General features: G+C 39.1%; 3 protein-coding genes and 1 long non-coding RNA gene across 5 annotated transcripts; 2 read left to right on the top strand and 2 right to left on the bottom strand.

The window, feature by feature from the left end:
* Positions 1 to 216: 216 nt before the first annotated feature.
* On the bottom strand, positions 217 to 5,186 carry pnpo (pyridoxamine 5'-phosphate oxidase). Of its 2 annotated transcripts, XM_028476532.1 has the most exons (8): positions 5,001 to 5,186; positions 4,148 to 4,272; positions 3,972 to 4,071; positions 3,512 to 3,565; positions 3,302 to 3,430; positions 2,338 to 2,408; positions 2,093 to 2,270; positions 217 to 389 (listed from the first exon to the last, which is right to left on the bottom strand). In XM_028476532.1, the coding sequence occupies exons 1-7, from the start codon at positions 5,175 to 5,177 to the stop codon at positions 2,108 to 2,110; spliced, it is 819 nt and encodes a 272-aa protein (XP_028332333.1). In that variant the 5' UTR covers positions 5,178 to 5,186; the 3' UTR covers positions 217 to 389; positions 2,093 to 2,107. The 2 variants fall into 2 exon arrangements, with proteins under 2 accessions (XP_028332333.1, XP_028332332.1); XM_028476531.1 differs by lacking the exon at positions 217 to 389 and having other exon boundaries at positions 1,262 to 2,270.
* Positions 5,187 to 5,505: 319 nt separating this feature from the next.
* Positions 5,506 to 8,225, top strand: mrpl10 (mitochondrial ribosomal protein L10). The gene is made up of 5 exons (XM_028476699.1): positions 5,506 to 5,589; positions 6,191 to 6,363; positions 6,592 to 6,756; positions 6,824 to 6,968; positions 7,951 to 8,225. Exons 1-5 carry the CDS (start codon positions 5,547 to 5,549, stop codon positions 8,154 to 8,156), a joined length of 732 nt encoding a protein of 243 aa, XP_028332500.1. The 5' UTR covers positions 5,506 to 5,546; the 3' UTR covers positions 8,157 to 8,225.
* A 1,206-nt stretch (positions 8,226 to 9,431) lies between these two features.
* On the top strand, positions 9,432 to 22,812 carry osbpl7 (oxysterol binding protein-like 7). Its single transcript, XM_028476223.1, has 23 exons — positions 9,432 to 9,462; positions 12,126 to 12,288; positions 12,373 to 12,516; positions 12,587 to 12,648; positions 13,037 to 13,142; positions 13,989 to 14,123; positions 14,208 to 14,319; positions 14,925 to 15,043; positions 15,127 to 15,216; positions 15,552 to 15,575; positions 17,264 to 17,414; positions 17,943 to 18,034; positions 18,108 to 18,276; positions 18,565 to 18,711; positions 18,774 to 18,910; positions 19,670 to 19,807; positions 19,876 to 19,939; positions 20,015 to 20,093; positions 20,475 to 20,619; positions 20,694 to 20,844; positions 20,963 to 21,089; positions 22,189 to 22,311; positions 22,672 to 22,812. The coding sequence occupies exons 2-23, from the start codon at positions 12,154 to 12,156 to the stop codon at positions 22,778 to 22,780; spliced, it is 2,559 nt and encodes an 852-aa protein (XP_028332024.1). The 5' UTR covers positions 9,432 to 9,462; positions 12,126 to 12,153; the 3' UTR covers positions 22,781 to 22,812.
* LOC114481410 (uncharacterized) lies at positions 12,102 to 16,920 on the bottom strand. Its single transcript, XR_003676243.1, has 4 exons — positions 16,841 to 16,920; positions 15,112 to 15,207; positions 12,989 to 13,129; positions 12,102 to 12,311 (listed from the first exon to the last, which is right to left on the bottom strand). It is a non-coding gene; the product is annotated as an uncharacterized LOC114481410 (long non-coding RNA).
* Positions 22,813 to 22,829: the final 17 nt, after the last annotated feature.

Genomic DNA, 22,829 nt, shown 5'->3' with positions numbered 1-22,829 from the left:
GCATGTTTGTTTTTGTACATTTCAGTAATGGTTCATAGATAATGCCGTGCGTTGGAAATGTTGTGACGAACTACGATGATGATTGATTTATTTTGAAAGGATCAAACGTCACCAAGTGCAGCTTTGATGGTTCTGTAATAAAGACACGAGGAACTATTGATTGGAAAAACGGAGGACGTTTACGTGTGGGAATCTATGATTTTTTTTATTTGTTTGTGCGTGTGATGGCTGATTGGAGGAGAGTCTGATGACATCACAGCACAGGTGAGTGCACGCTTCACCTGAGACTGTGTTGGTGGCTGCTGCTGTTGCCACAGTAACAGTAAGCTGACCCTGACATCCGACTCCAGGCTGGGTGTGATGCTGCACTTCTTATGTCACGCCATCCTCTACACAACATAAACACACCAACATCAATGACATCAATGAGATCAATAAGATCTGGTCCAACAGGAGGCAGAGTCGGCCCTTACGTTCCTCAGCATTTAACAACATGTACTGTACATGCAGATCAATAAATAGACATTAGTGGTCTAAAGATCTTATTTACATATAACTAACAATTATTTGGTCTGTGACCCTCAGTGAGTGAAACAGTGAAATAGTGACCCCTGCAGGCAAAACACACTCAGCGCTCAGTTAGAAACACTTTATTACACATTCAGAACCATTGATCACATGTTCCTCCTCCATCGTACAAGACACACAAAATATGGCACAAAAAAGGGGCACTTTTATCACGCACATGACGTGACTGTATCACAATCAACTGCATAAGAAAAACGACCAATCTGAGCATTGAATCAGAAGAGTCGGTGTGTTTCTGGAGACATTTTGTGCATTTTTTTTGTTTTGTTTTGTGTTTTATAAAGACGTTTTTTGTGCATCTTTGTGTGTTTTTGAAGATGTTTTTTGTGTATCTTTGTGTGTTTTTGAAGACGTTTTTTGTGTATCTTTGTGTGTTTTTGAAGACGTTTTTTGTGTATCTGTGTGTTTTTGAAGACGTTTTTTGTGTATCTTTGTGTGTTTTTGAAGACGTTTTTTGTGTATCTTTGTGTGTTTTTGAAGACGTTTTTTGTGTATCTTTGTGTGTTTTTGAAGACGTTTTTTGTGTATCTTTGAAGACGTTTTTTGTGTATCTTTGTGTATTTTTGTTATTTTGTGTGTTGTTATTTGTATTGTATGTTTTTGGAGTCGGTTTGTTTTGTATACTTTTATTATTTTGTGTGTTTCTGGAGTAATTTTTTGTGTTTTCATTATCTTTTTGTGCAATGTTGTTTTCATTTTGTGTATTTTTCTTATGTTTCTTTTGTAGTTACTTTGTGACATACACAGACAGTTACTAATATCTGATATTTGACAACACACACCGGAAGCAACATTCACTGTTCCACCTGCTTCTACACGCTCACAAAATCAAACGCATCTTTAACAGTAAAGAAAACTCAACAGAATTTTAGAAAAACTGCGTGTGGGAACAAATATTAAATGAATAAAAACACTGAACAGTTTTTAGCTTCATATGAATTCATTAAAAAAAATGCATTTGTCGTCTCTTGAAAGCTTTCAGCAGCAGCTCAACACATGTTCACATTAAATGTATTGAAGTAAAATGGTTTTTAAATAAAATACAATTACAATGTTAAATAAATATTCAAACTATCAAATCATAAAGTATTACAATTACTATTTATGTTTTTACTTATTGGAACCTAAAACATAACAGCAGTTTTTATTCTACAAACTTGAAATTATTCCCACACTAAGTTCAACATAAGCTCATTTAGGCTGCACTTTAACGTCACTTCTTAGATTTTATTGCACATTGTTAATTTCTATAACAAAAAATAAATATTTTTTGTCTTTTTAAACATTTTGCATTAAAATAATACCAAAAAGTGGCTCATTACTGCTACCTAGTGTTTAATATGTGATAGAAAGGACTTTCTAACACATGTACATAATAAAAAATGTATACATTTTATTATTATACATCTATAACATCACATATGGATGAATTCCCCTCAAAATAAAATCCATTTGAGAAACGTCATCCGACCTATTGGCGTTGGACGCTCTGTCACAGACTCACGTGGAGGTGGAGTTGTCACGGTGACAGGCGCTGGTACACCCATCCTCCTTCGGCCCGGTGCTGGAAGTGGCCCAGCCCCTCCCCCTCTCCGGGTTTGGTGAAGACGATGCGGTCGTGGAGGCGGTTGGTTTGTCCCTGCCAGAACTCCATATAATGAGGCTTCATCACGTAGCCACCCCTGATGGAAAAAACACGCCATCGTATGACATCGCAGCCTCAGGACACGCCCACATTAATCATCTCACCAGTAATCAGGCATCGGCACCTCACAGTCCTTGTACTTCTCCTCCAGCTCAGCGTTTTTCTGCCTTAAAAACTGACAGGAAACAGGAAAAACTTTTTAAAGAAGTTAATTATGTTTGCCATAAAATGTAACATCGGTCGACGTCGGATTTTCCACCAATACCTAAAAAGTGATTTCAGATAATAGTAATAATGATTCAAATAAAGTGACTTTATTCTTCGTATAAAGTTAATTACATGTGGAGAAACAAAACAACACAATGTCACTTTAATAAGATTCAAACTGATTTCATAAAAAGACGTTTTCACTTATTTCACAGTGCAACGTTGTGTTCAAAGTCCGTTGGATTTCTGACCTTTGTAGATGATTTACACTTGTTTCCAGTCACAGGAAGTAAATGTTTAGATTTTTATGAAGCTCCTCGCTGCAAAATAACTTTTAAGTATTATACATTTTAAATTTTTTAATTATAAAGTTTGGCTTTAATTTATTGATAGGGAAATTATATAATGTTTATTGGACAAAGCGCAAAGGGAAAATAACTTCTATATTTTTAATGAATTAAATAAATTACCGGAGTTTGAGAAGATTTTATTCATGAAGAACCTTTTTATTTATTTGATGAATTATTCTTTATTCCATTTTAATACTTGTTCATTTTGTGTTATTTTATCATGCATTTTATTATTATAATATTATTTTGTTGTTTTTGGAGATGTTTTTTGTGCATTTTTGTTGTTTTGTGTGTATTTTTTGCATGTTTTTGGTGTCATTTGTTGTATTATTTTGTGTTTATTTCATTTTTTTTAATTTTTATTATTGATTCATTTTGTGTTTTTTGGCTTTTACTTTCCCGTTGTTTTTTTTTTTATTATTTTGTGTTTGGAGATTTTTTGCACGTGTGTGTTTATTTTTATTATTCCAGTCTTTTTTTGCCCCCTCAGTGTTTCCAGTGCTGTACTCACATTGCGGTCGGGCACCGGGCGACTCTGTCGGCTCACTACGGCTCCGATCTGACTGCTCTTTGGTCGGGAGTGGAAATAGTCACAGGAGCTCTGGAAGGGAATCCTCTCCACCGACCCCTCGATACGGATCTGTGGATCCACCACAGGAAAATATTTAGGATTTACAGCAGAAACAGAGAGAAGTGAGGAGGAGGAGCAGAGCGACCGTACCTGTCGGTTCAACGGTTCCCAGTAAAAAACCAGAGAGGCAAACGGGTTCTCGTCCTGTGGAAAACACACACACACACACACACACCAAATAATTCACTTCATGTTCCAAACCTGTTGTGTTACTGTTTTTGTGTGTATATTTACTGTTTTGTGTTTTTTTCGGGGTCGTTTTATGTCTTTTGAATTTCATTTTATGTTTGTGTATTTTTGTTGTTATGTGTGATTTCTTGAATTCTTTTGGAGTTGTTTTGTGTCTCGTTTCCTCATGTCCTTCAATCCCCCATGTTTGAGTTAACTTAGAATGTAGCAGTGCTGGCTGGGCAGGGTCAAAGGGTACAGGGGCGGGGCTACATTACCAGCTCCACTTATTGCTTCAAACTGATAAATGAATGTATATATCAATAAAATTGTGGTTTTCTTTGTGTTGCTGATTGGATGAAGAGGTGTAGAGACTCCTCACCAGCTCCGCCCCCTTCCTGCTCTCGTAGTTGGAGAAGAAGCGGAATCCGTCGCTGCTGAAGCCTTTGAGGAGAACCATGCGAGCGGAGGGGCGTCCCTCCCTGAAACACCAACATTGGTCACGTGACGTCCTCCCTTTCCTTCACTTGTACCCGCCGCGAGACGGGGTACACTCACCTGGTTGCCGTGGCGATGCACATGGCATTGGGCTCACCGATCTCGGGGCATTTGGTGGCTTCTTCAAACCAGTTCCCGAACTGTTGAATGGGATCCAATGAGGCCAACTGGCTCTCCTCAAAGCACTGGAAATTAAATAAAGGGTTAATATCTGGGAACGCCATGACGCAGGAACAAGTTTGGTAGTCAATATTCTATCATTAGCATTAAGTTAGCATTAGCATTAACCTAGCATTAGCCTAACATAAACAACATTACCTAGTAATAGCATGAACCTAACAATAGCATTAACATTAACCCAACCTTAACCTAAAAATAGCCTTCATCTAGCATTACCATTAACCTAGCATTAAAATCAACCCAATATAAAAATTAGCCTAGCAATAGCATTAACCCACCATCAGCACTAGTAACAGTAGCATTAACCTAGCATTAATAAAGCCTAGCAATAGCATTAACCTTGCATTAGCCTAGCATTAACATGAACCTAGCAATAACATGAGCCTAGCATTAGCATTAACCCATTCATTGTATTAAGAATTATAAAACACGTGTAGATTTATAAAAAAAAATAAAAAATAAAAAAAACAACAACAACTCTTGTTTGTATGTTCATTAATTTAATATTAATTTAAAAAGCTCACATTTATTATCTGTGACATTCATACCATAATTGAACCTTACCACTAATATATATATTATAAAAAATTGCGTTTTTGGACAATTTCAAATTATGAATCTTTATACAACACAAACATTTGTATTCATTTGCTGCATTTTTACTCTTTTGCTCTGCAATAAAAAGCACAGGAAGCTGTAAATCGGTGTTAGAGAAGTGAACAAAAGCTCTCACCTCTTCGTCTCGTTTGTATTTCTTCCTCATGTCGCTTAGATCCATGTCAGACACGCTGCTCGTCGCTTTCCTGAGCAGATTAAAGATTAAAACGTGTTTTTTAGCGCCTGTCAAAGACAGATTTGAATTAAACGAGCCAATCTGCTCCAATAAAAGCGAACTGAGTCTGCGCAGCATGCTGCTCGCTATGGCTCTGACGTCACCACGCACGCTACCTTACGCAAAATGTTATGAAAACTATTTCGTAACATTTTGTTAGAAAAATTAAATCACAATTATTGACTGTGGCTGTGGATGATTATTAATACATTTTGTTTTGTCATGTGTTTGTATTGTTGTATAGTTATATATATATATTTACCTAAAAATACAAAACTTTCTTGTTCACATCTTTTTGAAAACTGAAACAAACGGACTTGATATGCACGTATTGATATTTATACATTTCTTTTTTTTATTGAATAAAAGTATTATCTATAAAATAAAATCATCTTTGGCCGTGAACACAACACATCGTCACTTCCTGATGACGCATTTCCTCTAAAAATGGCAGCGACCTTGTGTTTAAGGCTTCGTCTCCCTAAACAAGGTAAAACAGACACTGTTTATGGATTGTTGAAGTTATTTTTGTGATTTAAAATGTGTCGTGTTGTAGGGAAACAGCTGCTTTAAGCAAAAACCCGGAGCGGCCGTACGGGTGTGGCAACGGAATTGGTATCCCGTTACATTCTGTGACCACAGGAGGGCGCGCGGTTAAAAAAGAGCAGCGAAGAAGAAGAAGTTACTGATTAAATTATTTATTTCTTTAAATTCATAAATAATGTATATACAAACATTAAGGTAATTAACTGTAGCTTTTTAAATGCAAAATTTCGAGTTTGTGATTTTATTCTTTGTGAAAATATGAAAAAAGCCAGCATTTACCCACAAATAATAATTAGTAACAATATTTCCCATACATGTAGTTAGTTTTATTATATATAAACTATAGATACATTTAGTTTTATGCTTCATTTATTTGATGAAAAAGGTACCTTTACTAGTTCTGTTCACGTGCACATTTATTAAAAACAAACTCACTTTAAAGCCAGATAGGGACAATGATCATTACATTCTAGCAATTCCCTGGAGGAACCATTTTCCCACTAAGCGGTGATGAATCTGCTCTGACTTCCTGGTGTGACTCACAGGATGGCTTCTGACCAACCAGAGCGTCCGTCACGGCTCCAAAGCGGTGACTCGTCATCGTAGACCACTTCACATCCTCAAACAGAAGCTGCTCAGCGTCACTGAGTACATCCCCCCACCCAGAGGCCCCGCCCCCGGAGCCTACCCCAAAGAAACACAACACACTGTGCAGGAGGTAACACACACACGGTACAGGAGGTACCACACAGACACACATGCATGCACAGATAAACACACACACACACACACATACTGCTGTTCTGCTCCAACTGGTGTTTGTGTTAACTGATGAGTGACTCCTGAACACAACCAGCTCACAGCTTTACACTGAGTCTAAACTAGTCGGTCCTCGCTGTGGGGGGAGTGACCCAGCGATGTAACGCTGCCCTCTGCTGGCCTACAGGACAGCGGTCTGATGGTGCTGATGATGAGGAGCCTGAGGAAGACGTTTGAGGAGAGCAGGATGGTGGGCGTGGCCCACAACAGCAGCAGCAGCGCACAGGACATGATGATGCTGAAGCACCGCCTCCATCGCCACGCGATCAGCGTCAAGTTCTTCCCCAACCAGGTCAGACCAGGTAGGCCCCGCCCCCCCATGCCACATCACACTGACCCATCCCTGTTCTTTATTCCAGGTGGTACGCTCTTTCCTGATGGGCGGGGCCTACTCCAACATGGCTCCTCTGTTCATTGGTCCGACCATCCTCCTGGTCAGTGACCAACCAAAGGCCAAAGAGATGTTATCGGCGCTGAGGGCGAGTCCTCAGATAACGCTGCTCGGTACGATGGCATCACACACTGCTGAAAGGCTTTTACATCACAATAAAAAGTGGACAAAAATTAAGAATTTAAGACAAAATGTTAACATTTAGGAAAAAAAAAAATAGAATTTAAGAAGACTTTAAAACTAAATTCAAAACAAAATGAAAATTTAAAAGAAATCTAGGACTTAAATTTAAAATTTGAGACACATTTTGAAATCTAAGACAAAAATGTAGAATTTTGGAATTTTAAGAGAAAATGTCAAACTCAAGACAAACAATTTAAAATTTATTAATTTAAGCAAAGATTAAAAAAAGACAAAAATGTTAAATCTAAGACAAACATTTAGAATTTAGGAATTTTTAGGCAAAAAACCCCTCAAATTTAAATTTTGAGAACAATTTCGACATCTAAGAAAAATGAAGATAAATGTAAAATTGGAACCAAAATGTATAACTTTTAGAAAATAAATATTAATTAAAAAAAACTGAAATAAAGACAATTAAAAATTTCCAACAAATTTTGATTTTGAGAATTAAAACAAAATCCAAGACAATTTCTTAAGTGGGATTTAAAATTCAAAATCAGAAATAAATGTAAAATTGGAGCTGAGATTTATAACTTTTAGATAACTGTTTAATTAAAAAAAAACAAAAAAAAAAAATCGAGACTTAAGATACAATAAAAAATTTGAAAAAAAAAAAAAGTTTTTTAAAATGTGACATAATCTGAAACAAATGTAAAATTGGAGCTGAAATATAACTTTTAGACATACATTTTAATTTTAAAAAGAACACAGTATTTAGACACTTAAAAACTTCAAACAAATTTAGATTTTGAGATTAAAAAAAAAAAAATGTAAGACAAAAATCTGAAACAAATGTAGAATTTGGAACAAAATTTTTTAACTTTTTGACAAAAATTTCCAAATGGTAGATCAAAATTCTGAATCTGAGACGAGTGTTAAATCTGAGCCAACATGTCGCACTTTTCTGTTCAGGCGCCTGCATCGACCACACGCTGCTCAGTGCTCAGGGCGTCCTCTCCTACTCTAAACTACCGTCAGTGACCGTGGTCCAAGGGGAGCTGGTCAGCGGTCTGACGGTGATGACATCACGGACCGCCTCTATGCTGGGGCACCACCCGGCCCGTCTCTCCGCCCTGCTGCAGCAGTACGTGGATCAGAACCAGCAGGAGGTGCCCTAGAGCAGCTGCTCTACTTCCTGTTTCACTCTATTTAAACATGTTCATGTGTAATAAATGTTTTCTCTATGAGCTCATGGCTGTTACTGAACCTTTATTGTGAAAAAGCAAAACAAAAGATGGAGTCTGTGCTTTTATTTTGAAGGGGATTTACTAATGCATCTTATTCATTTATTTTTTTTTTATCACTTAATCTAAAGTCTTGAAGGAATATATAAATAATATATTTTTATTTTGACCTTTAAGCTGTTGGCCTACATTGTTTTGTATGTTTTGCTATTTATCTTTTTACTTTACATTTTATTTTTACTACAATGTAGTGAAATTAAGCATCAGCCCGGGCAGTTTGTCTTTTATCACATTGTTTTACTGAAATAATAAATACAATTTCACTTTATTTAATTATAATTCATACATTTTTTTTTTCAACTATTTTTGACTTCAATGCCGCTGATTATGCATCACATCGGTTTTTTTTAACTAAAAAAATAAATTTCATTTATTTTAACTAAATTCAAAACAAATTTAAGATAAAAATGTAGAACAATTGTAGGGTTTACATTTCAATTTAAATATTAATTTTTTTTTTTAATGTATTCATTTATTTAAGAGAAAAATGTAAAACTCAAGAAAAACAAGGCAAAGGCAAAGATTTCAAACAAAAGAAATGAAGACAAAAGTTTAGAATTTAGGGATTTCAAGGCAAACATTTAAATTTTTAGAAATGCATAAAATTAGGCAAAAACATGTAAAATTGGGGCTAAAATGTATAACAGACAAAAATGTTCAAATGTGAAATAACAATTTGAAATTACATTTTTAGTTTATTCTTAATTAAATTTGATCCATGTATTTATTTTTTTACCCAGTAAAATATTCTCTTTTCTTGCATCACATTCTGCTGCTTGGGTTTTACATTATTTCTTAAAGTTCCACTGTTGTAAAATAGTAAATGATTAACTTTAAAGATCTGTTTGATCCTCAGCACGGTTTCCTTTGGTTGGATGTTTTCCTTTGGGTGGTTGGATGCTTTGGTTGGATGAGGAGCCTCCTCTCTTCTACTGACAGACAGTGGCTGTAATAATCCAGCTAATGCGGATCAATCCCAGCAGCCTGGACACACTGAGCTGAGCCTGTGGGGATTAACGTCCTCACAAATAGAACTAAAATATGTGCTGACAAACACGTCTCCAGCTGATGTTTTAAAGGAAGAAGAAAAGAAGAAATGTGGGTGTTTTGCAGTTTCCTGGAGGCGGGATCATATTCTCAGTGGATTCATCAGAACATGAGTGACAAGCTTGGATTTCAGGTGAGAATCTGCTCCCTCACCACCTGCTCACACTTTCATAATAAAAAGATTTACAGGATCAATATCATTATTATTATCAAAAGTATTCACTCCATCATTAACGATAGAAAGCTTTGAGCTTTAATAGTTTTTACACAAACATCCAAACCTTTTTGTTATCATTATTACAATAGATTTATATCTATATAGTGGGATGTAATGATGACTAAAGGTGCAAATTTCACAATAAAAGCGTATTTTCCTGTGATGCGACTGTTGGTAAAATGTGCTGCAGGAAATAGAAACATAATCTGTGCATCTTAACGCTCTGATCTTCTCCTGCCCTCACCATTCTGCACTAAATAAATAAATAAGTCACTTCAACAGATGTAACAACAACAAAAAAAAGCCCCAAAAACAACTGATGAATAGTGAAAGTATATGACTGATAAACATGGATCATTGGAAGCATTTAACTGTAGCATTAGCATGGAGACAGCAGCAGGTGTGCACTTTGTTCTATATATTCATGCATAGATATATATTTCATTTAATTTATATATGTATACACTACCGGTCAAAGGTTTTAGAACAACACACTTTTTCCAGTTTTTTACTGAAAATTATTCAGTTTGTTGTGTCATTGCACTCTGAAATGAAAGCATATAGAAAAAATAAGCAATTTGAGTTGAAAAAAAACATCATGGAATCCATGAACAATACTGTTGTAAGTAACCAGGAAAAGTTGGAACACCTGTAGGAATGAGTAGCACCAGCTTTCAAGGCTGATTCAACCTTCATTGCTGCAGAACAGCTTTAAATCATTACTTAACCCACTTTGTGTTCCCTGAAAAAGGCCTATTTGTACAATTATGAAATGTACATTATTTTGGACTTACACGACTTGAATTGCAATAAATAACTGGAAAAATTAGGGTGTTCTAAAACCTTTGACCGGTAGTGTATATATGTTGTTGTACATGCTGCAGCTCAGAAAGCTTCCAATCCTTTCATCCTGTTTCCAGCACGTGCCTCTGTGGGCAAGTTACACAACACAACATGTACCTTTTAGAAACACACAACAACACCACACACAGCGTCGCACACACCTCGTTTCCACATTCTGATGTCACGGTCATGACCTCATGTCACGGGAACATCATATCAGCAGGTTTGGAGCTTTCAATGGTGTTCTGCTCAAACTGGAGTCTATATTAACTGATGACTGACTTCTGCTGAGCACTAGCTAAACAAATGGACTAAGTCACCACTTAACATGATCACCAGTTAATTTAGTTTCTCACGGCGTGTGCAGCAGTGCAGTGATTGGTCCAAAGGGAAAGAAAGCCCAGCCATTGGATGAAATCACTGGAAGCCTCAACACGGGAGCTTAAAAGCCGTATGTGGCTCGAGAGCTGCAGGTTGAATCCCTTTGGTTTAAACTTTAAAGTATGTCACTTCCTGTTCCAGCCTTAACTCTCATTGCTCAGACGTTCAGGTGTAAAAGTCATAGTTTCACTTTCTGATCTTTTACGACCCTCAGTCTCAGACTCGCTGCTATGACCTCAGGTAACATTCATGACATCAGAGGTTGAATCTCTCGCTGAGCTCTCCCCTGTGTTAGATAAGTGGATTACCCAGAGTCCTCTCTGATTTCCCTGAGTTGCTCTAACCTGTTCACGTTGACTCCTGGAGCTGGTTTTACACCTCCTGAGTGTGTGCCAACCAGGACTAACCAGTCCACCACATAAATAACCAGTTCTCTATATCAACCTGCGACCCTCAAAATAAGGGTCCCAAAGACTGGGGACCCCCATTGTAGCTGAAGGTGGTTGAACACAGACATGAATGAACATTGAAGAACAGTCATGTGGAGACAGGTCCATCTATAAGGGGGAATAAAGGGGAGAGATTTTTGGGGCCCATCCATAAAATCAGCAAAATGATGGTCCATTGTTCTATGAATCTGTGATAACCACATTTATTTATGCATCTGAATAATATCCACTGTTATCCAGGTAGTTTATTATTATTTGGGCCATAATATATAGTCACCTTAAAGATGGAAATCCTTGTTTTAATCAGAAAAAAATGAGTTAATAGTTACCAAAAATGGTGGAAAAGGTGATGAAATGGGATTTTAAAAACCATAGAGATTGGTTAAAAGTTGTAAAATACACTATAGTAGACAAAAACGGACAGAGAAAGTGGTAAAAAGGGTCTAAAGTGTCAATATTGAAACAATTACTTTAAACTGGCAAATAATGGGCATGACAAATGGTGAATGTGGTTAAATTGGCAAAAATAAGCATGAAATATGGTATAAAAAAAAAATTAAAAAAAGAGGTTAAAAGTGACAATAATGGGTCAACATATGTGACAATAGGTGGAAAAGAAGTGTCAGAAATGGGACTAATTTAGCAAAAATTTATTACAAGGAGCAAAAATATGACAAGAAAAAGTGATGGAAATAAAAAAAAATCAAAAAACTGCACAAATTGTTCCAAAAATATTCTTAGCTTCTTGAAGGCATCATTTTACAGGGAGAATATTTTTCAAGGACTTCCTCAAAATCCTCACGTCAATTAAACACAATTTACTGCACATTTTTCTATACAACTATGCATGAAAAAAATAATAATATATAGGAGGGCGTGGCCTCTAACAGAGGATGTCCTCTCTAGTCTACAGTGATCTTCTGATGTTCCAGTGATGGATTCTCATGGAGGTTCTTCACTCCATCGTAGCCAGTCTCTGGCCAGTGGTTTGGAGAAAACGTCTCCATCGTGGAACAAACCGTCACATTCTCGCAGCAGCAGCACGCTGTCGTCTCGCCACTCCAGACAGGTGAGAGTCAGACAGGTGCCTCCCTGTAGGGGGCGGAGTCACACAGAACCAGTGAGGTTGTGATGGGGTCTGTTTCTTACATAGATGGTCAAAGACTGGGAGGTGATGGACGACCTTCACGTTGACCCACAAGCTGTGAACGACAGCACTCGGGAAATAACGGCCCCAGGGAATTGTGAAGGTTATCTTCTGAAGAGGAGGAAGTGGCCCCTGAAGGGCTGGCACAAGGTGACGCACACCTGACTCTTTTTAATGTCTTCAGAACATCAAGCTCAACAGAACCGTGTTTGATTTTCAGAGATACTTTGTGCTGGAGTCTGGGATCCTACGTTACTCCAAGAATCAACACGATGTGAGTCAGTGGTTCTCAAACATTTTTGGTATTTCCCACTTTGAAGGAAGATGAACTTTCAAACCACACCTGCACCCATTTTTTTAAAAAGTCTATTAAAAGTTTGTTTATAGTTCTGCTTCACTTCAAATACTGACGTAAATCATCATTTTTACACTTGAGCTCCACGTTACATTATGTTCTTGGTCCATATTTAATGCAGTCTAATCATTTAATGCTCTTTTAATTTCTGCTACATCTTTAGTTCTTTGTGTGTAGGTGTTTTGTTTAGTAATAAAGATAGACATTTTATAAGATTGCCATGAAATTGAAAATGTGCTCCTGTTTGTCGCGCCCCACCTGCCATACCTCTATTCTTCAGTACTTGATGGTTTCTCTGCTCTCATAGGTTCCCAGAGGAAGAGTTCAGGGCTCGTTGGACGTCAGCTCGGCCGTCATGTCCATCAACAAGAAATCCAACCGCATCGACCTGGACGCAGGACACATCCTCTACCACATGAAGGTAAATCCTGAATTATTATCAGCTTTAGTCAAGAGATGAGTTATTCTACAACACACGAATAAAGATCTAAAGATTGATCTTACCTGATCCTAACTTAGTTTATCCGAGCTTATCTTATTCAAACACAACTTTAATGATCCTAATCTTGATTTATTCTAAACTTCTCTCATCTTATCTTACATAAAACTAACTTAACCACAATTATCTCATCATAACATGACGTATATCACTCCTTTCTTTTTAAAATCTTATCTTAAACTTGTCTTATATTCATCTTGTCCCATCTTAACTTAACTAATCCTATCTTATCCTCTGTCTCAGAGCAAAATGACACAAAATCATAGAAAGCAGCACAAAGGACAAAAAGAAAACAGAAATGTACTCAGAAAACACACAAAACCACTATTATGTAATGGTTTCATTTATTCAGACGACTTTTTTCCAGGAAATTTGATTTCCTGACATGCTACGACTGCCCATCGCCAGTCTTCCTCAGAGGCGTCTAGGCACCGTAGAAAAACGTTGTCTGAATAAATGAAACCTTACATTATATTTCAGAAAAGAAGACTAAATTAACTTTATACAAGATGACTACAAATATACAGAAAAATAACTGAAAATTGTACAAAATGACACTGAAACACACAAAATGTGCATAAAAAACAAACAAATCCCAACAAAAACACACAAAACTCTTTGTAGTTTCCTGTGTTAATGCTCTGGTTGGTCGTTATTCTAATGCTGACATGAATGTTGATCGTGTGACCCTCAGATCAGATACAGTCACATGTTTGTGGCCCCCGCCCCCTATGATAACAGATGTACTGTTTTCCTTTCTCGTCCAAGGCAAAGAGCGCAGATATCTTCTACATCTGGGTCACCAAACTACAAGCTCATCGTCTCTATAAGAAGTCCAGCAGTGTCCCACAGTACCAGAACCAGTACCAGAACCAGTCTGACCCTCAGAGGAATGGAGACCTGGTGACAACCATCAACTCATTAAACATGCCCCCTCCATCCCTGGCTCACATTCCCAGGCTCACTCTAGCTGTTTGGTTTCCTCAGAGCTCCTCTTCTGAGCGGGCGGTGGACGTCCTGCCATTGGCCGACACCGCAGTCAACACCAAAGTCTCAGATTGGCTGCAGCGGAGTTACGACCCAGACACGTGCGTTCAAGGTAAATCACACACCTGAAGGAGGAGGGGGGCGGAGCTAGAGCTGATGTGTCATATTCCTTCACCAAAGCTTACGAGAAGTATGTACGTTAGTGCATTAAAGTGGGCCGTCCTTCAGTTGCATTGAAACGTAGGCGACAATGTGCTGCAGTAGAGCAGGTGTTCTCAACCTTGAGGTCAGGACCCCATTTGGGGTCACGCGACACTGGGAGGAGGTTGCCAGATGCAAGAATTTTTTCCGAAAAATTTGAGCCCATTTTTGCTTATTTTTACCCTTAAACTGCAACTTCACCAAACTTGCCAAATTTTAACCTATTTTCGTCACCTTTTCTTGCCATATTTTTGCTACTTTTAATGCATTTTTGCTACATTACTCCCATTACTGACACTTCTCCATCAAATTTCTATGCCTTTTCTGCACATTTTTTCTACTTCCAAGACATTTTCAGCACTTTAACTAATTTGTGTGGTTATAAAAATGTCATTTCACGACCTTTTTCATCATTTTTGGTCCCTTTGAACCCATTTCATTTCTGATTAAAACAAGGAGTTACATCTTTATGCATAAAGCAGTGTGACAGGCTCACTGAAGCCGTTTCTCTCTCAGAGCTCAATCGTTGTCACCTGGAGCTGTCGGAGCTGCAGCTTCTGATCCAGAGGCTTCAGGCGTTGGAGGCCGGACAGGCTTTTACTAACGGAGAGCTGCAGCGCATCATCAGCATACAGGTGAGCACAGGGGGGCTATAGTCCAATATATACATACTTTACATGATCAATAATATATGCATGTTTACCATCCGTCGCTGCAGAATCTGTCATTGGAAAAGCCAAAGAAGTCCAAGTCGGGGAAGATGTGGGGTCACTCTCGTACTCTGTCGCGTGTGGAGGCTCTGGGAATGGTATGAGAAACATTTATAGCAGCTTTCATTCATCACTAAGTCATCTTGTTTGAACTAAGTGATGCACCAGAAATAACACTTTAATCACTTTAATAAGCAAAAAAAAAAAAAAAAAAACAAGCATTCCTGCTCCTATACCCTGGCTGAGCAGAGTCAAAGGGTGAAGGGGTGTGGCTATTTTCATCAGGCCGTCCAATTGGCTCAGTAGTTATGGTGCATCCCTAGTTTAAAACTTTTACCAACAATAGAAAATATAATTGATTGATGGCGTTTTATTGTTTCTGGGATTAAATCATGTGACATTCTGAGGCCTTTCTCTGTAATCCAATCCATAGCCTATTCGTGGGATTACGAAATCGGTGAGTGGCCAATGAGCAGAAACATTAAAACCATTGGACATGACGACATTATCAGTTACTGGAGCATAATGTGTTCATTCTCTGATAAAAACAGGAAAACGTATTTGTTTTAATGCATTCACACATTTCTAATCATGTGTTTGAAGTAGTTCCCCTTTCAGATACTTCCTCATAGCTGTGATGTTGTTTAGATCGGTGGTTCTCAAAGGGGAGAGATTTTTAGGGCACATTCGTAAAGTCAGCAACATGATGATCCATGGTTCTATGAATCTGTGATAACCACATTTATTTATTTATCTGAATAATATCCACTGTTATTCAGGAAGTTTACCAGTATATGGACCGTAGTATATAGTCATCTTAAAGATGGTAATCCACAGAAATTGGTTAAAAGTTGCAAATTAGAGTGGACAAAAGTGGGTTCAAAGTGTCAATTTTGGAACAACTTTTTTGGAACAAATGGTGAATGTGGTTAAATTGGCAAAAATAATCATGAAGTATGTGGAAAAGTGGTTAAAAGTGACAATAATGGGTCAACGTGTGTGACATTAGGTGGAAAAATGGTGTGAAGGGTTTATAAGTGCTGAACATATCTTGAAAGTGTAAAAAATGTGCAGAAGGCAATGAAATTTGATGGAGAAGTGTCAGAAATCGAAGTAATGTAGCATTGTGCAGTAAAAGGAGCAAAAAAATGCCAATAAAAAGTGACAAAAATAGGGTAAAATATGGAGAATATGGTGTAGTTGCAGAAAAAGGGTAAAAATAAGCAAAAATGGGCTCAAATTGTTTAAAAAAAACATTCCTAGTTTCTTGATAGCATCTGGAGATCCCCCCCAGTGTCTCCCGACCCCAAGGTTGAGAACCCCTGGTCTAAAAAATGTAGAGTGAGTCAGAACAGCGCCCCCTAAAGCTAACTAACATGTAAGACACTGGGCTTGTTTCACTCTTTTTCAAAGACACTAAAAACCGAAAGCCATTAAAAAAACTGCACACAAAGCAACAAACTGCTCACAATATCACACACATGTACAAAAAAGATCCACAAACTTCAGTTAGCTTAATGCTAACACACAACTTAAAACGCCATTACCATGCTAACGAAATTAGCGTCACGGTTAGAAACACGTTTACACATTTTTAACTGAGACAAAACGTCACACAACAGAAACACACACACGAGCAGCCCATGGTGACACCGACAGACACACATTTAGTACTTTACACAAAGAAAAGTGAGTTTAATCCGTTTTTTTTCCGGATTCTACCTGTAATGCATCCTGGGTAAAGTAAAGCTGCGTCACACAAATAAACCACTGGGTGGCGCCATTAACTCACATAACAGGGCAGCACAACTGATATAAACACAAAATGATCCTAAAACACATAAAGACGTCACAAATACACAAATTGACTTTAAAAACAGAAAAATGACAACAAATACACCACAAACAGCAACAATAAGAACAACCCACCAAGCTTTGTTGTCTCCTGTATTAAAGCTGATTTCTGTAGTTATTCTAAATGTTGTTATGTGACCAGACAATCACGTGTTTGTGGCCGTGCTGTGAGATTGTTGTTTTGTCACTTCATTTGTTTTTGTTAAATGCTGAGACTTAGTGACTGTGTGATGAGTAAATTATGATTGGCGATAAATTCCCTCCGCGATGTTTGTCATCTTCACGTCACAGCTCTCCTCGAGTCACCTGAGCAGCTCCTCCCACTTCGGGACGTCGGTCCCGTCCGTTCCCGACTACGTGTTCACACAGCTGACTCCGCCCACCGTTCCCTCGCCGGAGGGAAAGAAGATCCAGCAGGACATCTGTAGTGTGTCCCTGAAAGGTGAGAGAAACACATCTGGGGAGTTTCTTCATAGCTCAGATTCAGAATTCACATTTTGTTCACTAGATGGCCTTTTAGGCTGAAAGAATCCACAGATGGTTCACTCTGTTGTATAAGTCTCGACTTATACTCAGGGAAATACATAGAATCTGTCTGCACACGAAGGTTTTAAATGGGGAAACTGGTTTTTAAATATAAAAACTGATATAATTTCACATTTTACTCACTAGATGGCAATTTAGGCTGAAAAAAATCCACAGATAATTTGCGACTTATACTCAGGGAAATCTGTCTACACTGAGTTGAGTTTGTCATTGCACATGTTACAGAGCAATGAAATTACATTTTAGTCACTGGAAGGTTTTAAATGGGGAAACAGTTTGTTTTTTTTTATAGATAAAAACTGATATAATTCACATTTTAAGGCACCTTTGGGAACTTGTTCTTGAACGCTCGCCTGTTTAAATAAAGTTATTCACTGAGTGAATTGATAATAAATTAAAAGACTGGGTCCTCTACTTCTTCCAGTCTTCACTACTCTGAAGTTGGTGCACAACGCTCTGTCCCAGGAGAGGCAGAAGCTGCAGGAAGTGTGGGAAAGCAACAACACTTTGGCTCAGGTAAGGTTCACACGGGGGGTGGGGGGTTTCTCTGCTGGTTACTCTTGGTTCTTTATCTCCTGCTGTCTTACAGCCGGGGTCTGTGAGGCGTTCAGGGCCCGGTCCCCCTTCCATCGCTGACTCAGCAGCAGAATACTTTGATGCCAATGACGTGGTGGTTTGTGGAAGTTCCTTTGAGTTGTCGGAGGAATCCGGCCTCAGCGACGGTAGCTCCACCAACTCAGAACCTGAGGAAGGACACGGTGAGTTCACTGAGCTCAGATACTTCTTGTGAACTAAAGAACTGCTACCTTCATGTTTCAGTGTTGACTACAAAACCAATACACGAAATGACAGAAAACATACAAAATAACTCCAAAATACACAAAATAACCCAAAAGTAAACAAAAACACAGAACAAAATGACAACATAAAAACACAAAATCATAACGTGATCATGTGACCCTCAGCTCAGATACAATCATGTTTGATGTGTTATTGAAACACCTTTTCATTCACTCTTACGTGAATAAAACGTCTTTTTCTTGCAGCTTCAGCCACTAGAAAGTACCGCGCCAGCATTTCCAGGACCCCCAACAGCGTGGTTCCCAACAGTAGGGGCCATCGGACCAGGCTCCCGGCGCCGTGCCCAGACAACAGCCACGTGGGCCTGATGGCTATCCTCTACAACAACATAGGTGAGGATGGACCGCTCCTCGGTGTGTGTGCGAGGAGCTGAGTGTGTGCTCTGTTTCCTTAGGTAAAGACCTGGCCCGGGTCTCCATGCCAGCAGCCCTAAATGAACCCGTGAACCTGCTGCAGAGGCTGTGTGAGGAGCTGGAGTACAGTGAGCTACTGGACACCGCTAACAGCACCGCAGACCCCTATCAGAGAATGGTATGGTCACAGAATGGTACGGTTAGAGAATGATACAATCAAAGAATGCTACGGTCAGAAAATGGTACCGTCAGAGAACGATATGATCAGAGAAGGGTACGGTACGGTCAGAAATGGGTACGGTTAGAGAAAGGTACAGTATGGTCAGAAAATGATACGGTCTAGGATGGTAAATTTATATAGCGCTTTATCCCCACACTGAAGCAGTCTCAAAGCGCTTTACATAACAGCTCATTCACCCAATCCCTCTCACATTCACACACCAGTGGGACAGGACTGCCATGCAAGGCGCTAGTCGACCAGTAGCAACTTAGGGTTCAGTGTCTTGCCCAAGGACACTTCGACACATAGTCAGGTACTGGGATCGAACCCCCAACCTCTCGATCAGAAGACGATGGTCTGAATATGGTACGGTACCTTCAGAGAATGGTACGATCAGAGAATGATACGATCAGAGAATGGTACGGTACAGTCAGAGAATGTCAGAGATTGGTATGATCAGAAAATGGTATGGTCTCATGACCAACAGGACAAGGTTACGCTTTGATCTGCCTCTGAAAAATATCAGAACTCACAAATCAAACTGACTGAATTCACCCCTCATGTTTCTCTGATCTATGAGGTCACCGAGCTACGGCTCTGGGACCACACGTGGCTTCTTAGCTCCTCTGCTCTGACAAATCAGAGCCTTCCTTTGCACGTCCTGATACTTTAAACCAATCACAGTGTCACTTACTTCCTCTGCTCCTCCTCCCTTAGCTTTATATTGCTGCCTTCGCCATCTCCGGTTACGCCACCGCTACGTTCAGGAACCGCTACAAGCCCTTTAACCCCGTGTTGGGAGAAACCTTTGAGTTTAAGAGTGAGGAGCGAGGCTTCAGCTTCATCAGTGAGCAGGTGAACCATAAACATCTCCTCCACGTCTCTCACAGTTCTCTGACCTCACCTGTACGATAACGTTTCAGGTTCTGCACCATCCGCCTGTCTCCGCCTGCCACGCAGACTCTGAAAACTTCTCCTTTTGGCAAGGTCTGAGCGATCTGTGTGTGTTTGTTTCTCAGCCAATGAGAAGCTTAATGAGCATTTGTTTTTTCCTCTGAACAGATCAAAGATGGAAAAACAAGTTCTGGGGAAAATCACTGGAGATCCTTCCAACGGGAATGGTGAACGTGACCCTGCCCAGGTCAGCACATGATACATTATCACTATAGTTTACGTTACTATCCTAATTTATGCTTTGCTATATGTTATGTTAAGTTATGTTATGTTAATGTACACTATGATATGTTAATGTACACTATGATATGCTATGCTATGCTAATCTATGTTATACTATGCTAATGTACACTATGTTATGCTAATGTGTGCTATGCTAATCTATGTTATACTATGCTAATTTATATTATGTTATGCTAATGTGTGCTATGCTAATATGTGGCACGCTATGCTATGCTATGCTATGCTATGCTATGCTATGCTATGCTATGCTATGCTATGCTATTAAATTCAGATAATTGAAAAGGTTCCCATCCACATTAGAGTCCGTGTGTGTATGTGTGCGCAGGTATGGAGATCACTACGAGTGGAACAAAGTGGTGACGTGCGTGCACAACGTGCTGAGTCAGCAGAGATATCTGGAACATTATGGAGAGGTGACCATCAGGAACCTGAAGAGCGATGCCTGCACCTGCAAGATCACCTTCGTCAAGGTGAAGGGAAACCTCGTAGCTGTTCGTGCCCCCACTCTCTCTCTGTCCCACACTGACATGCGTCTCTACTCCAGTCCCGTTACTGGGGCTCTGACTCCAACAGGAATGAGGTTCAGGGAACGGTTCTGGATCAGAGTGGGAGCGTCATCCACAGGTTTGGAGGTTTGTGGCACGAGGGAATCTTCTGTGACACGCTGCCCACCCCCAAGTGCGTCTGGAAGCCAAGTGAGTTTATTTATTTATTGATTCAACAAATAGATAAAAAAAAAAAAAAACAGGGCAGTCTCACCGTGTACGTGTTAGCGTGGTGTTCGCTAACTCAGAGGTTTTTGTGTGCGTGCAGATCCTCAGCCAAAGGATCATCAGATCTACTACGGATTCTCCTCCTTCGCCCTCGAGCTGAACGAGCTCACAGAGGAGCTGAAACCACTGCTGCCCCCTAGTGACAGTAGGCTGAGACCTGACCAGAGGTGAGAAAATAACTACATCATCTGTTAATACAGTGGTTCTCAACCTTTTCTGCCCACGACCCCCAAAATAAAGGTTCCTGAGAGTTGAACACAGACATGAATATCGAAGAACAGTCATGTGGAGACAGGGTCATCTATAACGGGGAATTAAGGAGAGATCTTTTTGAATGGTCCATTGTTCTATAAATCTGTGACAACCACATTTATTTATTCATCTGAATAATATCCACTGTTATCCAGGAAGTTTACCGTTATTTGGGCCATAACATATAATAATCTTAAAGATGGCAATCCTTGTTTTAATCAGAAATAAAATGGGTTCAAAGAGACCAAAAATGGTGGAAAAGGTTGTGAAATGGGATTTTAAACACCACAGAAATTAGATAAAAATTGCAAATTAGAGTGGGGAAAAACGGAGAGAAAAAGTGATGAAAAGGGTTCATAGTGTCAACAGTGGAACAATTAGTTTAAACTGGCAAATAATGGGCATGACAAATGGTGAAGGTAGTAAAATTGGCAAAAATAAGCATGAAATATGATTAAAAGAGATTAAAAGTGACAGTAATGGGTCAACATATGTAACATTAGGTGGAAAAGTGGTGGAAAGGTTTTATAAGTGCTGAAAATGTATTGAAAGTGGAAAAAATGTGCAGAAAGGGCATTGAAACTTGACGGTGAAGTGGCAGAAATGGGATTAATGTAGAAAAAATGCATTAAAAGGAACCAAAATATGGCAAGAAAAATTGATGAAAAAAGGTTAACATATGGCAAGTTTGGTGTAGTTGCAGAAAAAGGGTAAAAACAAGCAAAAATTGGCTCAAATTGTTCGAGAAATATTCTGTTTCATAAAGGCATCTGGCCACTCCTGCCCAGTTTCTTGCAACACCAAATGGGGTCCCGACCCCAAGGTTGAGAACCCCTGTGTTAAACATTTGAAAATAGACAATTAATCAATAGAAGACGTACCAGTTTCTGTTCCTCCGATTGCTGAGCAGGATTACTATAGCAACAACACATCATCAGTAAGGTAAAACTAACCTGTCTCACAACGGTCAAAACCCAGCTCACGGAAGTCTTTGTTTCCTTCTCCTTGTTTCAGGATGCTGGAGGAGGGACGAGTGGAGGAGACCGACAGGAAGAAAGATGCCATTGAGGAGCGTCAGAGGGAGAGGAGGAAGGAGCTGAGCAGGAGAGGAGAGGAGCACCAACCACGCTTCTTCAAGTCAGTGACCTTTGACCCCGTCTGACCCCTTTAAACATCACTTTATCATCATCTTGTTTGGAATTATCGCTCTCGATAACAAATAAAGAAAGCCTGATAGTTCCACATTTTAATGTCACAAATACTTTTGACGTTAAACTTATGACATTTCTTTTGTATTCATTTATGCAGTTTAATTTAGGTTGAAATTCATGTTTTGGGTTTTTTTTTTATTGTTGTATAAAGAAAACTTTGGTACCAAAGTCTGATCCTTGTGGAACGCCATACCTTAATTTATATTCGGTGTATCTTAGATTTTTTAGTGTATTATTTAGATTTGTTGCCGTAATATTTGGATTATTTGCTCGTCTCCTCCTGCAGAAGGACCAAGGATTCCAGTGAACGGGACGTGTGGTTGACCAACGACTCGTACTGGAAGCTGAGGGACGATCCAGGCTTTGCTAACATTGCCAACGTAATTCTGTGGTGACAAGTGGAGGGACACGCGGGAGAATTCAGCAGCACGTATGAAGCGTTCA

This window comes from Gouania willdenowi, chromosome 19 (assembly GCF_900634775.1).
Source record: "Gouania willdenowi chromosome 19, fGouWil2.1, whole genome shotgun sequence".
Classification (NCBI taxonomy): domain Eukaryota; kingdom Metazoa; phylum Chordata; class Actinopteri; order Blenniiformes; family Gobiesocidae; genus Gouania; species Gouania willdenowi.
Note: the sequence above shows the minus strand (reverse complement) of the source record. Positions and strands in the feature narration are given on the sequence as shown.

Coding starts and splice junctions, on each gene's coding strand:
- mrpl10 (XM_028476699.1), top strand. CDS start 5,547: ATGGCAGCGACCTTGTGTTTAAGGCTTCGTCTCCCTAAACAAG. Junction 6,757..6,823: donor TCAAGTTCTTCCCCAACCAG/GTCAGACCAGGT, acceptor TCTTTATTCCAG/GTGGTACGCTCTTTCCTGAT. Junction 6,969..7,950: donor TCCTCAGATAACGCTGCTCG/GTACGATGGCAT, acceptor TTTTCTGTTCAG/GCGCCTGCATCGACCACACG.
- osbpl7 (XM_028476223.1), top strand. CDS start 12,154: ATGGATTCTCATGGAGGTTCTTCACTCCATCGTAGCCAGTCTCTGGCC. Junction 12,289..12,372: donor CGTCTCGCCACTCCAGACAG/GTGAGAGTCAGA, acceptor TTTCTTACATAG/ATGGTCAAAGACTGGGAGGT. Junction 15,044..15,126: donor AGCGCATCATCAGCATACAG/GTGAGCACAGGG, acceptor CCGTCGCTGCAG/AATCTGTCATTGGAAAAGCC.
- pnpo (XM_028476532.1), bottom strand. CDS start 5,177: ATGCTGCGCAGACTCAGTTCGCTTTTATTGGAGCAGATTGGCTCGTTT. Junction 3,566..3,971: donor GCAGGAAGGGGGCGGAGCTG/GTGAGGAGTCTC, acceptor TGTTTTCCACAG/GACGAGAACCCGTTTGCCTC. Junction 3,431..3,511: donor GGGAACCGTTGAACCGACAG/GTACGGTCGCTC, acceptor GTGGATCCACAG/ATCCGTATCGAGGGGTCGGT.